Raw genomic sequence first — 18,578 nt, forward strand, 5'->3', positions numbered from 1 at the left:
ACTCCAGGCTCACGCGAGTGGTTTGTTTTCACTCCAACGCTATCCATGACCCCGTGACACGCAAAATACCCGGATGTCCGACCATGAGAATACGGAACTAGCTAGCTGTGTACAGTCCGCAGCAAGGTCCACAGATTTTACATAATTTCTGATTGGCTCAATTGTCGGTCAATGTGAGGACAGAAACCAATCACTGTTTATTTGACATTCTTTCACAAAGTGATTTTTTTTTTCATCTCTGTGCACGAACTTTGAAAACATGGAAGTAGGTACTGAAACAAGTAAACCACGAAGAATAAAGGCTTTATTATCATCTTTCCTGAAAGGAGTTTCACGCACGGATAAGGATAAAAGGTAAGGATGTTACTCGTATGTATTAAATTTATTTTGAACAGTTGTAGGCCTTAAATTATAGCTCTGATCAAGACTGAACAACTGAAGGATCGTGCGTGCATGGCCTGGGCCCTGTTTCATAAAGCTGTTCGTAAAGTTACGAACAACTTACGAGCGACTGGTGATCAGTTCTGATGTGCTATACTTCTATAGCACATCAGGCATACTCGTGAAATAGGCCCCACCACTGCGTATCCGTACAAATACTACGGCGGCTCGCCTGTTTATACTCGTGAATTCAGCCCCACCGTGTGGCGTTCATCGGTAGATAAGCACGGCGGTGGGGCTTTCTTCCACAGTATAATACTCGTGAATACGGCCCCACCAAACGGGGTTTACGCGAGATACATACGGCGGTGGGGCCGATTTCCACAGCATAGCATCGCACGGGTGCACGCGCACTGCGGTGGGGCTTATTTCACGATTTTGCCGCACATCAATACTTATTTCAATAATTCAGCACAAGAACTGATCACCAGTCGCTCGTAAGTTGTTCGTAACTTTACGAACAGCTTTATGAAACAGGGCCCTGGTGTGTGTCAATAACTGCGACCAGCCCAAACGCGAAGCTCCCACAACTGAGACTACTGTGTGAAGGAGGAGCGCGAGCGCCCCCCGGGCCCCGGGGCCGGGCGCGGGCTGGAGTTGTTAGTGTGTCACGAACATATTTTGCACCCATCTGATTCTGATTTTGAATACTCCACCAGTAACCATCCATCATTAGTACACAAGCCTGGGGCTAATTTTTATACAAGCTTGCATGAAGCGAATGCGCGCGCTGAGCTGCCGCAGCAGCCACGGTCGCATCGATCGGTGCCGGTACGGTACGGGTGCGGCATTGACACTGCACTGGTGCGGTGCCCGCCGCGCCCCCTTGCCAGCCTCACGGCCCGTCGGCAGCGCGTCGTAGTCAGGTGTGTCACGATTTAAATACATCAGGCACCTAGGGCCTAGCTAGGGTCCAGGGAGGGCAGGGCCCTACCCCAGTCATGCACTTAATGTTACGGCCCTCTCGGTGGGAGATTACTAGATTTAAATACCCTAATCGAGCAGTGCATGCCAGTCCGGGAAACCCGCTCATGAGGGATCAGGCCGCTAGGTGCGGCAGTCTTGCATTGTGCGAACACGCTGGCGCCCGTGTTTTGATGGGCGCTCTGCATAGGTTGATTAAAACTCGATTTTTGAAAAAAAAAAACAGACAGGATTTTTCCTTCTTTTCATCGTGGATAGTGGACGTGTGAGTAACAAAAAATCACTGTGCAAAGTTGCGACAATTTATACGTCAGATGTGAGATGAATAGAAGTGAATAGGGGGCCTCATGAGGCGTTCCCCTCCGGGCCTCATGATGCGTGGGGGGCGGTCCTCATGAGGCGGGGCAGTCCTCGTACGCGGGAGCGGTCCTCATGAGCGAGTTTCCCGGACTGATGCATGTGAAGTCGAGTAAAGTTCGTGAGTTAAAGCAAGTGCAAGTCAAGTGACCCAATGTTCGACATCCTATTCCTAAGCAACGGAAGCAAAATAGCGTGCATGATCCAAACGCTTGCGCTGCAACCATCGTTCGACTGCCTGTACTCATTGTTTGAAAAAAAGAAACCAGTTTCTCGTCCTCGCGCGCATCGATTTTGGCCGCCGCATCGATTTTTTTACTATTTACTATTTTCAAAATGGCGCTGAAAATACCAAGAAATTCATAATTCTCGTCCCAGCCCGCTCCCCGCCCGCATCGATTTTCAGCTGCCGCATCGACATTTTTGATATTTACTATTTTTTCGGCCGCCGAAAAAAAGAATCGACAATTCACCTACCAGTCGTGATGTCTCATTTCTAATTACGCCTTGCGTCCTCTACTTAGCTGTAGTACAGCTGTAGCTTCTGTAGTGCGTATGTAATAACGCATGCATTTCACACTGCGAGCTCGGCAAGAAGGAATGACCCAGTAAGCAGTCGAACTGTAGTTGGATGGGCGGGCCTGGGCTGTGATGTACAGCGCACTTGGTACGTCGTGAACGCGATAGCGGCAACATTTTTGCGAACAATCGCTGATATTCCACACATATTTCGCGCATTGTTCATATTTTTCCCCGTTTCTCATATTTTAAGCGGATGAATTGTACTGTACAAATGCTTGTGAGGATTGTATCGAGTTTGTATGCATTTTCATGTCATTGTGACTATGTGCATGTGTGTGCAGTGTCGGAAGGTACGGTGCCAGTGCAGTGGCCAGCACGCCGCGTGTGCGTGTCTGTAGCTGTCAGGGTCCCCATTCCCTGGTCTGTCAGCTGTTTGCATGCACGCATGAACACATTCGAATGTGTACAGGCCCATACACTCTGCTCTGTAACGTTGCATCTGACGGCGATGTATTGTTCTATTTTGAAGAGAAAATGAATGCGCTTTTCCAGCAAATGTAGAATTATTAAATGGGTGTATCTACAAAATAAATAACTTTTCCACGGATTCTGGTTTGTCTCGTATTTCTGCGGGATACTTTTCTTTACGATGTAAATTCACGGACACGGCCGTGAGTCGTGTCACCTGTAGTGTGGTATACCATCATTCATCATCCAAATGATGAGTGATTATCAAATGTCTTTTTAGAACATGAAGAAACATCTTTAAATGTTTAATGCTATAAATGCCATATCAGTATCATTTTGACATCCATCTGCAATTGTACAAGCCAGTTTCCATTTGAATGTGCTACAATTGTACTGTGAAGAGATGCAGAGACCAGCTGTGTGGACACAAAAAGTCACAAACACCAATGATAAATAAAGCAGTGTTTTGAATATCATGGAATTTATTTCAGTCGTTCATTTGTTGAAAGACATGTTTTATACCTGTTTCAATTAATCACAATACATCAGAATTGTAAGTACACTGGTATCAGAAATGCCAGTACAACACTAAATACCAGTATTAAGATGGTCATTTTCCCTTGACATCTGTAGTGAAAAGAAAAAGCAAATGTATTTCTGCGTGCATGAAGTTTCATTTCAAGTATGGTACATATATCTATTTGTTTGAAAATGCACAGAGTGCAGGCAAGACATACACTTGGGACCTGGTCTCTCATAACACAGCTACCAGAGTGATATTTCATTTCATAAATTGGATATAGAAAAAAAGTAAAGCCCTCTCTCGTTACCTTTCTCAGAATTACCGGACGAGAAACACATATAATGTTACTTTCATTTTGACAATCCTCGAAAAAATAGTAAGATATCAAATAGTAAGGACCTCCCTCATCGCCTTGCTCAAAAAACCCGGACGAGAAACTACTTTCTTTTTTTACTTGGCCTAACAGACTACTGCAGTATACACAGCCCAGTCGCTGTATGTAGTGCGACAGGGCTGTACCAACGGACCGACAAACACGAAGAGAGTTCAAAGATCGCATGGCGATCGCTTTGAATTTTGATACTTTAGATCATTTTTTTGTCACTTCAAACTCATCTAACGAACAAAATAATAATGAGACTTCATATCTAATGCTATCAATATTGAAATTCACATTTTACAACTTACCGAAAATGATGATTTATTATGCAGCATGTGCGAACGGTATATCTGTAAGTAATTGGCAGTTCACTCGATCTGTCGACCATGCGTGCTGCTACCATAGAGGGCACGCACACAATAGATTGCTGCAGATTTTATGCACTTACAGCCACGCACGGGCACGCACGCATAATTTGCTGAGTAGTCACTCGCCATTTTTGAATTCTGCAACGATGAACCCCGACGGTCCGGGACTCCTTCGCTGTTCTACTGCGCTAGAAAGTGCCATTTTTTGTTCAGTAGACTTATCGTGAGGGCTCTCTATGGACTTATGAACCTTCTATAATACAAGCACTGTAGCATGCACTTAACGTGAGTAACGTATACATTTTTTATAAGAAACATATAAATTTTAATAAGTTTTGTAGTCGTATCGTGGTTCCCCACTTTGAAGGTGCATACCTCGTTGGTCAGACGCTGTATTCGCACAGCGTAATAACAGCGTCTGGTCGGGCTATTAGTACGCGTGCCACACACGCGAAACTGTACATAGACATAGTACATCGCTCGACGAGAGCGTGGTACTCCCATGTACTCCACGCTATGCGAGAGATTCAACGCATTCACAACACGTTGCGATCGAACCATGGTGATACAGCAAATTCTGGCATGGGTGGCATGCAAAATATAAATATCGCGTAAACACTCAAATTATCTCAGAAACGGCTGCCATCATGGCTGTAAGTGTACACGCTGTACAGATTCAATGCAGATAAATGGACTAGTAACTTCGAAACTTGGAATAAAACGAGTCTATATGTGTTGCTATGCAACTTTACTTACCGGTTACTTACCCGTTGAACTGCTTATGTGAGTTGACCCGGGAGGGTCGTGACAATGATTTCGGGGGTCCGGCGACGTGGCCCACTGTTGTGCTCTTCGGAACACGTGTGGAGGTACTTGCATAGTTTGAATTTCGCACTTGATATGCGCCATTTTTTATTCATGAATTTCAGTGAATTTTTATTTGTAAGAGTGGTCTATTCATGGAACCTGTCGAATCAAGGGCCACTTGCTTTACCTACCGTAGTTAAGATGGGTGAACTCGGCCGAGTTTCCCCATCACTATGGTAAATTTAGTGGTTCTATATCAGTCTGGGAAATGCGCTCATGATGGGGGCTCCGTCTCACAAGGCATTCTCCCCCTCCCTCATGAGCACCTCTGGACCTTTTGCAGTCTATCTTGGGTACTCAAGATTAAGAGGCTCCCTCCCCACAGTGCTCATGAGGCCTCCTCTTCACTTCTCATCCATCTCACATCTGATGTATAAATGGTCGCAAGTTCCCACTGTGATTTTTTGTTACACACAGATCTCCACTCTCCATGATGAGAAGAAGAACAATTTCTATGTATTTGTTTTGATTCAAACTCAATTTTTGTCAAAACAAATAGATGGAATTGACAATTGACGGTAATCCTGATTTTTTTCCCCGACATAACCGTGCAACAATTATTACAGAAAAGATATTTGGAACAGAGTATAGACATACTAGCACAAGTCATATACCAAAGTTTCATTCTCGGGCAATAAAGAAAAATGTGAGAAAATAGCGCTTTTTAAAAGACAAAACTTTCTGTTTTGGAAGCTAATTTTCACCGTTATTTTCACAGATTTATTCTCAATAAAACCCCAAATAACTAACATTGCGAGTAAGAGAATAGCTTCTTCTTCAATTTGCTGTATCGATTTTATCATTTGGTAGCTTCTGAGGCGAGATATTGCGATTGTCCTGCAATACTTCCCCACCGGTTTTGCGTAAACACATTGTTTACTTTATGCAAATTAGGCAGCGAGGTCAAAAGCTTTTGGTGAGTTAATTGCAATGTACAATAGTGGTAAACTTTTGTCCTTCATTCATGATTTTGAATTAGATATACCTACTAAACGAATGGATGCTGTATTACATCTCAAGCAGGGATCACTAATCACTAGAGGGCACGGATATATGTCCACTGTCCTCGCGCAAAATTATTCTATGAAATAACAGTAAAAAAAAAATCCACAGAGATCTTATCCCGATCCGGCAGACTGTTAACGTACCATCTACACAGTTACCGATTCACGGGCAGCCACTACATGCACACATACACGCACACACACACACACACACACACACACACACTGACACAAGCCTGATGCCTGCACGGGTGGTTACGCAAATTGCGATGAGGTGGTGGCAGCAGATGGATGAAGGTGGCATAAAGATATTTACATGATTGTTGTGGCTCACTAGGATGTTAAAAACTGGAAGCTATTGTATAAGCAGACGTCCTCACGCTTTGCCCCATAATCATGGCAATTTTCTGTGATGCAACATCATAAATGTAAAGCTTGATAATCCTGCAGTGGAGAGCAAAGTTACGCGATATTGCGCAGTGTTCGATGTGTCAAAACAAAATCGCAGTGTGAGGCGGGCTTCAGTCACATTATCACTTGTCACACGGCATTCCATACAGCAAAAGAAGCTCGCCTGCTGCTCAGTTTGTGGTGGTTCAACGGATATCACCTTGGCATACAGGGAATGAGGTACTGATAATGTAGGGCCGTAAAGCGCATGACTGCCAAAACACTCTATTGAATGAAACTTGTGTTATAAGAAAGTGTCATTAATGCTATACGGGTAAGTATAATTGATATAGAAAAGTAATTTCAGTATGCCCAGGGAATCCCTCAAATGTTAAATGTCCCTCATACTTGGCTATGTAGACCTATGCCGTCAAAGTAAAAAACATCAAAAAATCTGAGGAGATGGATTTTCTGTGTAGACTAGATGACTAGGCCTAGAAATGACCACCACAGTCCGGGGAATGCAGGTTTCAAAAAAGAGGTCCTGGGCAAGAGGAGTGGTTAAAATTGGAAAGTTGCCATCCAGATCCATCCCAAGAAGGCATCAGTAGGACACCTGCTCAATAGGATGAGTCACTTCTTGAAGCTTTTTTCCAATCCCTGGATGTCCGCCATTAGTCAGGTCAGCTTCAACTTCTCTGCGTCAATCAGCCTCTGTTGACACCAAAGACGCTTAACTAATAAGACACGAAAGTGCGCGCTAATCCTGTACAAAACAAATGGCCAGCGCGCGGTCCTCAAGTGTATTACGCACATCACCTGAGACGCGCTGTCTTGACACTTGATAAACAACAGCAGCGGCTTCATGGACAGCGCGTCTCAGGTGACGTGTGTCTTTGCCTGAGACGCGCTGTCTTTGAAGATGTTGTTGTTTATCAAGCGTCTTTGATTGTGAGATCATGTTGTTGCCAAATTTTTACCTCCACGAAATAATCCTTATTACTTTAAAATCCCGTTCTTCAAAATAATAAAAAGCTACGACTATAATTTTTAAATCTTTTTAAGATTTAACAAAAATACCACTACCTTTGGAAATGAATAATGTTCCTAGGTGTACTGAGTTTGTACTTAGCTCTCTTTTGTATCGTCATGTAGGGTAGCCATTTTGTGTCCATTGTTATCGCGCGCCTTCGTATCTTGTTATCTCTACTATCTTTGGTTGACACCAAGAAGAGCTGTTTGACTGGATCCTAGTTGGGCACCTTTGGGACACAGCAGCTGACCCCTGCAGCAGCATTGTCAACTGGCTGGCCATAAAGCATCAGAAAAAGAAGTGTCACACCCATCAGTGAGTGCACATACTCTCCTACAGTGGACACCCATATGGTCAAAGCGTGGCTAGCTGCATTCCTCCACTGCTATTTTAGAGTATAGGGTCTCATCCGCTCGTTCAGCAGGGACCAACTCTAAGCAGTAAGGGAGATCCCCATCAACTGGCTACTCCTAGAGACCCAACCCCCCCCCCCCCCCCCCATTTGAAGCTGCTTTTAGAGTGTAGCTGCAACACTCCCATCCCATGTATCTAAAAGACGTGGGACAGCTCGTAGACGTGGTCTAGGGAATGACCCTACCAGATCTCAGGAGGGCCACCTATAAGCTGCCAGGTGTTTGTATTGCTAGGAGCTTTCTGACGTTATCATGGCCGCCTCCTCTCAGGGGAACTGAGATGGGTGGCATTTTTACGTTGTACATATTTATATGAGGTTTTGTTAAATTTTTGTACACAGTTCCTCCATTGTTCCTCAAAAAGCTCAGGCAATTGGTTTCAGTACATTCTTTCGCTTTTGTCTCACCTGCACAGTGCAAGAAAGACATAGGTGCCGTTTTCAGCGTCATCAACAATTTGGTGTAGCTACTCCCAATAACTTTCCACAGCTTTGAGCTATGACCACTAAACTCACCCCACAGATCACATAACGAAACCTAAAAATGTGTGTCAAATTCGAATATGGGTGTAGTCCGTCAAGGTGAAAGGTAAAGAGTCAATGAACTTGCCCTGATAAGCACTGTACTCGCAGTGTTGTGGTGTATTCTCAATAACTTTCCACTGATTTGAGCTATGACCACCAAACTCACACCACAGGTACATGTACATAACCTAAAGATGTCTGTCAAGGTTGAATCTGGGTGAAATCTGACAAGTTTAAAGGTCAAGTGATCAATGAACTTTACCAGATAACCACTGTACACATGTGGTGTACTCAATGACTTTTCACAGTGTTTAGCTATGATCACCCAATTCACACCACTTAAAGATGCCAGTCAAGGTCAAATACAAATGTATTGGGGAATTACGACAAGGTGTAAGGTCAAAAGGTCAATGAACTTCACCTCATATGTAAGCTCTGTACTCCTAGTATTTTGGTATACTCTGGATAACTTTTCGTAGCTTTGAGCTGTGACCACAAAACTCACACCACAGGTACATCACTTAAAGATGCAAGTCAAGTAATGTGGTTAAGTCGGACAAGGTCAAAGGTCAATGAGCTTACATTGAAAAATACTCATAATCACAGATTGTGATATGCAGGTGAGACATCGCTTGACATGTGCCTCAAGTTTCATATTTGAGATTGGCATGTGGCCTGCAAACACTTTCCCCAAATTTTTGAATATTGTATGCCTATCTATAGTGCTGGGGTAGTGTTGTATCAAGTTTGTGAATAAGTTTGTATATTTTATCATGATGCCTAACATATCATTGAATATCAGTGTTTTTTATGGTTTTTTTCTTTTAACCCTGCAATTTATATGTTTTAATGGCATATATTTTGTAATCCATATTTTCTATCATAATCTAGGGATGACAGTGAAACAGAACCAGTCGGAGACATTCCTGGTGGTGTTACAGAGACTGAAGTCAAAGATGACTTTGTAGTCATTGAAAACTTGGTTCCCCAAAGTGATGAGCAGAGCAGCACTGCATTGCCTCAAAATCGCCAAGCCTTCTTCAAGAGGGTGGAAACCTTTTCTGTATCCTTCTTATAAAACAAGAGTATGCGTTTGTGGCTGAAGGATTTTACATTCCGGTTCTTCATTCTAAAAAGACACAGCAAGCAGATGTACCGGTATTTGCATGTGAAAAATTACTTTGACATTCATAACAAACTACATTTACATAACTGTGTTTACAAAATCATGATGGTCTGTAAATTGTGCACAGTAAATTTGTTTTCATAGTTCCATGTCACCAATTGATGAATTATAGGAATATTACCAGAATGAAAAATTTACAATATTTAACGTAGAATGCTAACAAGCAGGGTGTAGACCATTGGGACTCTCAGCTCAGTGAATGTTACGGGCCATATGTCATTCAAAATGCTGGCATTCAGTGGCAAGTGGAACATTAACAAAATCAAAGAATTGTCATTCTAGTCAAGTTTGCACTAATTCCACAAAAGTATAAGTAGCTGAGTTAGAAATCAGTGTCTTATGATGGCAAAGCATAAAGACCTGTCACTTTTCAGTTTCTTAAGATAATATTAGTGTTAGTGAGTCCAGTGAAATTTCTGTATAGTGACAGAAAATGATCTTGCTCTTAGCCAAGCATTAATCATGAACATGAGACTCTGAACAGGGCATTTTGACCATTGCAATTCCCTCAAATAGATTTGTCATGACTCATTACATCATGGTTACTTGTAATCGATATCTTTCTGTTATGTACGTCTATGTTTAAATGTGTGGATGGCAATATATCTGTATCACTTTGTTTGTTTCTAGCAATAAGTATTTTGCAAATGAAAAGAAAGAAATTATTACATATATGTCTTTAACAGTAACTATTTTCAGACGTCAACTTGGTTTGCCAAGCCTGAGGCTGTATCTCCTCTTCGTTGTGCCCAGTTTGGTTGGGAGAATATTGGTGTTGACTCCCTGAAATGCGTCACCTGCAAGGAGGTGCTCTATGGAGGTCTTCCACCCAAGTGGGAAGCAGACTCCTGTAAGACTTCATACATGAAACTTGCACTTGAGGTTTTTGAGGTCTGCTAAAGGTTTATCTGTCATCACCATCACCTATGTACTGGGATCCAAGACATATATTGATTATTCTGGATAATTTCTTGCGTGAAAAAAAGTCTCTGTGAAACATAAGCATGAAAAGTAGACAATAATTATCTTTAAGCTGTTTTAATTAAGGGGCTATGCACTACCCTGTCCCCATCTCTCTCTCCTTCTCTCTCTTATTCTTCATAAGGCCGAAAAGAATAAAAAGAACATTAATATCATAGATAATAGGTCAGAGTGTTATGATATTGTGCAGCTGACATACATCAGAAGTGGTTTAGACTTGCATTTAACTGAGTAACTTACATCCTCCAAGACAGCGAAGCTATATTGGTGAGCTTGCAGAGAGACTCAAACTGTCAAATTTTTATTAGTAGTTTATCTACCCAGTTCACCTTGTCAAAAGATGTTTTCATGACCCCCGTAATACTAGTAAAACTTCTATTGTATCAGAAATAGAACTATATCAGTTCATGCCTCAAGAAAAGTGACTGAGTGACTAAGTTAAGATACGCCTCAAGAAAAGTGACTCAGAAAAAATGTGAATTCGTACCTGTGCTTCGTAACTTGATTTGAGGTTTTGTTGCAGTCTTTTCAAATGGGACACATATTTCAACATATCTCGGAATAAATATCTGTATGGACCAACAATTGAATTCAAGGAGTTGTGAACATAAGATAGTGGCTTGATTTATAGATTTAAAATGTTTTATTTTTCATTTGTTTGTATTGGCTGCCTAGGAGTTGGTGAAGTGGGTCTGACGTGAAATATATATCTTTATATGTGCACATGCTATGCTTATCAAATAGAACTTTCACCATGATAGTCTTTTGCATATTATTTGTTCCTGTCATGCCAAGAACTATTTCATTCTTTGCAGATAAGAATGCATGTAAGAAGCTGGAGGATTCCCTGCAAAATGGGCATAGTAAGATTTGTCCATGGCCAAGCAATCCTTCACCAGGTATGTGACCTTACTCTTGACCTCTGGTCATCCTCTCTGTTTTAGAGTCATGGTGATAGGGGTTTGACAGCTAGAATCTATTTTCACAAGACCATTGCACAAATATTATGATACTGCTGTTTCTTATATACTGCTGTTTGATTAAAAACTTCAACATTATGTATGTCATGATGAAAAAAATAAAAGTTCACTGCTGAAAGATTATCAACCTGCATTTTACTACCTGCAAACGTCAGTTCACCTGCATCCACCAAAAAAATGGATACTCCATAGCGTTATGTGAGTTTGGCTGTCACTTATTCTAATAGATTATATTTGTTGTACATTTCTAAATCATGTGAGGACACTGTCTAGATTATGTCACTATCACTTTTCAGTATACACCAGGTTCTGTCTTCTTCTCTGACGGGATGGTGATATGGCTTCTATCTCAATGTAATATAATCATTTTTAGTCATTGACATTTTATGTTCCGTAATTTGTGTCAAATAGCAAACAAGCCAGATTATTGAAAAAAACAACAACAGTGGATACTAATGTGATTTGTTTGATTGCAGACATGATTATAAAATACATTATTACATTGTTTACTGCATGATATATTGCAGGTTGTGGAAAATTTGTATCTGTTCTGTTATGAAATATTTCAATTTTGTTGCACCATGACACGAAGCTGTGGAGTTTTTAAATCTGTAGCTGTTGTTGTTGCTTTTGTCAGCATCATTCCTAGAGGTGCAGCTCCTAAACCACAGTGAGGCAGAGAGAGCCTTTCTCCATCGTGTCTCTTCCATACGCTGCTTTGGTACCAAGATGCCTGCCGTCGATAGATCTTTCCTTCCTCAGGTTTGTAGAAAAAGCCTGTGGAACATCATATGAAATGCAGCCCATCAGTAAACGTAGAAAAGATATTTAGAAAAGATATTTAACCATTTACATGTACATGTACGTGCCCAGACACTTCGATTAACTTGCCAAACTTTGTCATCAACATTCATTAATACTTCCAAACTTTACCTAGTTGAAAAGTCAGCAAGCCCACAAGTCTAGCAATGTCTCTCAATCTAACAAGAAGGCCAAGATGACATAATAAGGATTAGGCCAAAAAAAAAAAAATTGTTGCATTGGCGTAACATGAGATTTTCAAATAGGGTCGGTCGGGCGGATTTTTTTTTTTTAATTTTTTTTTTTGCTACCTGCATTTTACGTGTAAAACTCGTGCTCAGCTCAGTAAACAGTTACAACTGCTGCACCGAATGTGCTGTGTTCATCTATTCTACAAATCATTTATGAGGCCGATATTACTAGAATTATACCCCTTCACAGAATTTAAAGATGTTGAAATCCCTATCCTGAATGTTTTCACTTCATATTTTACTATTTTGACTTAGATAAGATAGATGCAAATTGACCCATATGTACGATCTTTTCATCGCACACGGCGATCTCTATTACAGTCCCACATATACAGATTCGTGTAAGTTCTCCACACAAGAAACCTATGGCAAAACTGTGCACAATACATCGCAGTCTGAATGCTACGTATACACTGAATAAATCTTGTTAGAGTACGTGTCCGTGTTGGAAACAGATGACATACTGATCAAGGAAGGCTTATGCGAGGCGCTAGATCTCTCCCTCGTACATCCGATATCCCCAGAGCCGTTTCCACTTCCGGGTTTGTGCGATCGCGATCGCAATCAACAAGATATTTGATATCGATAGCAAAAAAAAATAATAAAAAAACATGGGGTCGGCGGAAATTTTAGGGTCGGGCGGGTTACGCCAATGCAACAATTTTTTTTTTTTGGCCTTAGGGGGATTAGGTAATCTGTAATCTTTGACAGTTAATTTCCAGACGTTTGTGCTTATTGGCGAAGAAAGCACACCAGCATGCATGCCAGTTGGCAGACAAAGCACTATTTTATATATAGGTATATTATAATCATATGAACATCTGTTGATCAGTTCTGTGTGCAACTGCAGGCAATTACTAGATGTTTGAAAGTTATGTTCAGGAAGTATCAATGTCTGCAATGGAAATATTAATCTTGTTTTGTTAGATCTCGTGTAACTAGTGCTAATTTTGTTCAAGGGCACTGCCTGGCAAGGATTTTGTTTTGTTTGTTTTGGTTTTTGTGTTTTTTGATATGTGACAGACTTACCACTCATAAACATACATCACAGCCACTTTCAAAAATTCGAACAGACTCATCATGCAACATAGATCGATACATTGCTGGCCCCCGCATGCACGCAAGTCGCAACCACTGTGCATGTGTGATAATATACTGGTAGTTGGGCTATACCTTCTGTACAGTATATGTGCATGTACATGTAGCTAATACTTTACAATTGTGGATACAGTGAACCTAATGATATAAGAGCAACGAGTATTGAATGTACATATATCATTAAAGGCACAATCAGAGGAAAGTCAGGCATGAAATTCATATACTTGATAAATTTTGCAAATGCCATTAAATCATGTGGCTTTCTCTTCACAGAGATTATAGCTATACTATAGATATTTCATTGGCATGTGTTTTTAAAACAAAGAGAGATGCACAAAAATTCCTTAGCATTCTTTGTCTGATTTTGAATTAAATGCATGTGGCTGTTCTAAGCTCTGAGAAATGATAGTCAAGATTCAGGCTTTGTTGTACATCAAATGCATCAGACTGGCTAGGTACATGTAATACTGATAGGCATTGACTTCTATGATGTCTTCTTGAAAGATTTACTCTCCCTTCTGTCTCTGTATATTGAAATGTTCAGGAGAGCTCAACCGAGGAGGGAAGTGATTCAGTATCTAGACTTGTCACAGGAGTTTTGGGGGAGCAGCCCACAAGTGACTACAAGGACAGGATAGAGCTGGTGTGCATCCTTGCTCTATGTGGCTGGTCAAGAAGGTTCATGTTTGTGTGATTTTAATGTCAGTAGAGTCCAGTAAGCTTTTCCCGAATGTAGCAATTTGTTTTGTAGTGTGTACCATATTTGGAGAATGTATTTAGTTGATTCTGCTATAAAACTTTAGTGTAATATACTTTGATACTTTATGTCAAGCTTGGCATAAACCTGTGATTGCAAATATCCACCATTTGTGTCCATGTTGTAACATACAATATGTATTACACCCTGGCTGTATAAGCACTGTTCATTATACTGATCTTTTGAACGTATCCAAAGGGGGTAGTGATGATAATGACTCAGAGAATTTATCATCCCTATTGAATATCATGGGTTCACGTTTACTTTATATGTTAATGTGATCAAGCAATAATGGTAAGTTTACCTGCAGTTACTACAGAGTGTGTGGATTGTAGTTGTAAATATTAATAAAGAAAAGGTTAACTTTTAGCAGCATATTTTCATTAACCTGTATTAATTCATTACTATTGTCACACCCTGTCAGTGGACTCAATACTTTAGGTCTGCATTGTGCTACTCACATGTTCAGCTCAGAACATTGAAAAGTATTTGTAACCAAGTGGGACAAATATTTGTCTGTGTACTGTCAATGTAAATCATGTTCACCTAGGAAACTACTGGTATGGATGTAGTGAAGACAGCATTGGACAGATGCTGCTTACTATAAAGCAAGTGCAATCATTTCTAGTTCATAGGTTTTGATTGTTGTTGTTGTCTCTGTCAGTTCTTCAGAGGATTCAGACAGCCCCACTATGATGTGTGAGTACTGTCGTCGCACCATCGGTCTCTGGAACTTTGCACCGTGTGGAGAGGGAGGGTCAGAGAGAGATGCCACGATCGACACCCCAGAGCCTGCACCTAAGAGGTTCAAGGTACATGTAGAACTGTATTACCTACTCATGGAGGCTCAGTGGATATCAATAGGACCACAGACTCTAAGTCTTGATGTCCTCAGTTTGAGTCCATAGTGTACCCTAGGCAAAACATTTTATGCTCATTGCTGGGAAGGGAGTCATCAGTCCTGTGATTACATAGTCAGTGTCAAAATTGATTTCCTATCCTTAGTTTATTGAGTGTGTTATATTCATACTTTGATGTCCAGCAATTGTTACAGTTCTCTGTGTTTGACACTCAATGTCAGCATGGTGGCCTACACCATGTCTAGCTTCTTCTTATTTTTATGAGGAAAAATAGGGCCCTATTGAGAGTAATGTGCCCCAGCCAGCACTAATATCAAATCAACCGATATCATAAACAAATTGTACATGACAGCATACAAAGGACATCATATAGGCAAAATAAAAAATATACAAAACATAGGCGTTATATCAAGAGAAGTGGAGGAATCAACATAGGCTTAAACCAGCCTTTCAAGGTCAATCCCCAAGAAATATACATTCAACTATACATTGACAAGACAAAACACACATCATAAAAACTTAAACAGAAGAAATTACAAAGTACAAAACCGACAAGAGACAAAACAACAAGGCAAGTTAGCATAATATGTTGATCCTTATACATAATAATTCAATTAAGAATCATACAAAAGCAGAAAAATTATTGGCTTAATACTGGAAGTTTACATATGCGCACTAAAGCGCGTGCTCTGCTGATGATGTAAACAAAAGGCTTCTATATTGGGAAACTGCATGCGTGTGTTGTGGAAATCAAATGACATTACTATCTAAACTTATACTAATGAAATGTCTCCATGAGGGAGTTCATAATTGTCTCCGTAGAGGAGCTCATAACAAAGAATATGTCACCACAAGGGAACTCATATGACAGAACAAACTAGAAAAGCACTCGGAGAGCACAGACCTCCGCTAAGCCAGCATCTCATTTCCACAACACACGCATGCATTTTCCCAATATAGAAGCCTTTTGTTTACGTCATCAGCAGAGCACGCGCTTTAGTGCGCATATGTAAACCTTCAGTACGCGCAGCTAGAACTCCCAAGTTCATTGACCTGATATGCCAAAAGATCAAAAATCCTTCAAAATCCATAAAAATTTCTGGATCACTACCAAAAGTTAATCATCTGTTCCTTGTGTCATTATTGATTTTTCCTGCAAGTTTTATTCAAATCCATTCACGACTTTCTGGGTTATTTTGTAAACAGACAAACCAACACCGATGATCACTTAGCCTCCTCCTTCCTTGGCAGAGGTTATAAGATTATGAAATAGTCTCCGCATGACAACTCATGCATAGCTTTGTAAGTTGAATTATAAGTTAAATTCCATTTCCTGTTCCAAAACCATACATTTGGGAGGCATATACATTAACATTTGAGAATATCTGTCAGACGTTTGAAGTACTGCAGAATATTATGAAGATAATGATTCAATCCTTTATGTGCTGGTTACGTTAGCCTTCAGCAGGTATCAGTCTTTGATCTGCACAGGGTCTGTAAAGTAGAGAACAAAAATTACAGAGAATAACATGATCATTGAGCAGCATCTTTTAGTCAGTATCTCTGTTGCATCTTCTAGGTGAGCAAAGGCCCACTGAATCCCATAGAAGAGCACAGAAGCTGGTGCCCGTGGACCAAGCCCACAACATCCACCTTCCGTGTGAGTTCTCTGCCCAAACAGACTGACCAGGCCGAGGAGGTGACCCTCCGTCCAGCCTGGCAGGAGCTTCTTGTCTTGCTCCAGCGGAGATCAAGTCCAGGGAAAGTAGCCTCAGATGGACCTCTGACCAACAAGGCTATGGTGAGTGTATTAGTCTGACTGACCAAATTAATGAAACACAATACACTGACATATTTATAATAATCCCTGATTTGAGATAAAATACCCCTCCATTGTCACTTGACTTAAATTGTGTAAATCAAATCAAATCAGATCAGACATAGAACCAAGAAGTCATGAAATGCTAGAAGTGCCACATGTTGAGATGAGATGGTATTTTTGGTTGCATCTGCATATATGCAAATCAGATGTGAAAATATGTAGAACTTAAAGTTCTGTAACTCTCTTATTTTATGTCCAATTGTAATGAACCATCAACCATTCCATTCCATTTGTCTGATTTTACTCTCTTTATCTACATCAAGGTAACCATGGAGTGCCCTCTTGCTTACTATTAGTAGTTTAGTCTTATCATTGAATTTACATTGTCAAGGCAAAAATGAAAGAAGTCTTTCATTCATTTGAAACTTCATTTAAAGGTGTCCAAAAAAAAAAAACACCAACCCATGATCAATCTTTGGTCACCAGAGTTACGACAAATACATGTGAAATTAAGAAGTACTTGGGGATGTAAAGACAGTAGCCCTTCAGGTTTTATTTCACTTTATCAGGAGATAGATTTTACTATTCAAAGGAATAGGTGAATGATATAATGGTCCATAAGTTTGATTTATCGTTGTTCTATTAAGCTATTTTGCCTGAGAAAGAATATCACTGTTACATGTCAAGCAGAGTCACTGTGGAGATGTTGCTCACAAGAAAATATACATGTACAAAATATACATCTGGTAAACATTAATGTTTCTGTTGTTATTCTGATTTCTTTCAAAATGATTTATGTACATTGTTTGTTACAGTCACAGTCAAGCTTAAAGGCATAATTTACCATTTGCAGATGAAACAAAAACCCAGCATTAGTGCTTCAAAATAGTTCTAAAATGTGAGTTAGGGATAGAAACAACCAATGTGAAAATTTTAACCAGTGTAATCGATGTTAAATATTGTTAAATATACAAAATGTGAACAATAGTGATAATAAAAATGTTTCCAGACTAAACTGTCTACAGTTATGGTTTAATGAGAAAAAATAGTGATATCCCCTTATATTTTAAGCTTTATTGCAAAAATTTCATATGGTGAGATGTTTTGTAATACAACTGACCTACACATGTGCATCAAAAGTGATATCTCAAGCATTTTCAACATCACTGCTCCCAAAGGTAAACAGGACCTTTAAGGTATCCAAGAGTCAAATGATATTTGGATTGATCATGGAAGTCAGCAAATCAAATTCCTGAAACCTGCCACTTCTGTATTTCTATTCTTTATCAAATATTCTAATTCGTAGCAAACTTACAGCATCAATCTTGTAATTTCAGGAGAGGAAGATGCTTTCATACTTCTTATCATTTCTACCTCTTTGATTCTCATCAAACCCAGACTCCTCCAAGCCAAGCATGGAAGGTGGTGAGAAGGATCGCAAACTTCTGGCAGAGTCACGGCACCAGTCGAAAGACGTGATGGTGTCTCAGTAACCAGCCAGTTTTGTCATAGTCTCCCAGAAGAGCAATTAGCTCAACGTGAGCTCCTCCCGAGAACAATGCACGGGGTTAGAGGTCACTCCTATCACCCCTACGCTGAAATATGTGACGATGGAGAAATCTGCAGGGA

At 40.4% G+C, this 18,578-nt stretch overlaps 1 protein-coding gene across 1 annotated transcript; it reads left to right on the forward strand.

Annotated features, from left to right (window-relative positions):
* The first annotated feature begins 251 nt into the window (after window positions 1–251).
* Window positions 252–18,578, forward strand: LOC139708913 (zinc finger C3HC-type protein 1-like). The gene is made up of 9 exons (XM_071620878.1): window positions 252–354; window positions 9,105–9,276; window positions 10,099–10,249; window positions 11,196–11,279; window positions 11,998–12,122; window positions 14,058–14,188; window positions 14,932–15,079; window positions 16,707–16,928; window positions 18,348–18,578. The coding sequence occupies exons 1-9, from the start codon at window positions 260–262 to the stop codon at window positions 18,426–18,428; spliced, it is 1,209 nt and encodes a 402-aa protein (XP_071476979.1). The 5' UTR covers window positions 252–259; the 3' UTR covers window positions 18,429–18,578.

This window comes from Diadema antillarum, unplaced genomic scaffold (assembly GCF_040938485.1).
Source record: "Diadema antillarum isolate AM-2024a unplaced genomic scaffold, OU_Dant_1.0 seq00001386_RagTag, whole genome shotgun sequence".
In the NCBI taxonomy this organism is placed as follows: Eukaryota; Metazoa; Echinodermata; class Echinoidea; order Diadematoida; family Diadematidae; genus Diadema; species Diadema antillarum.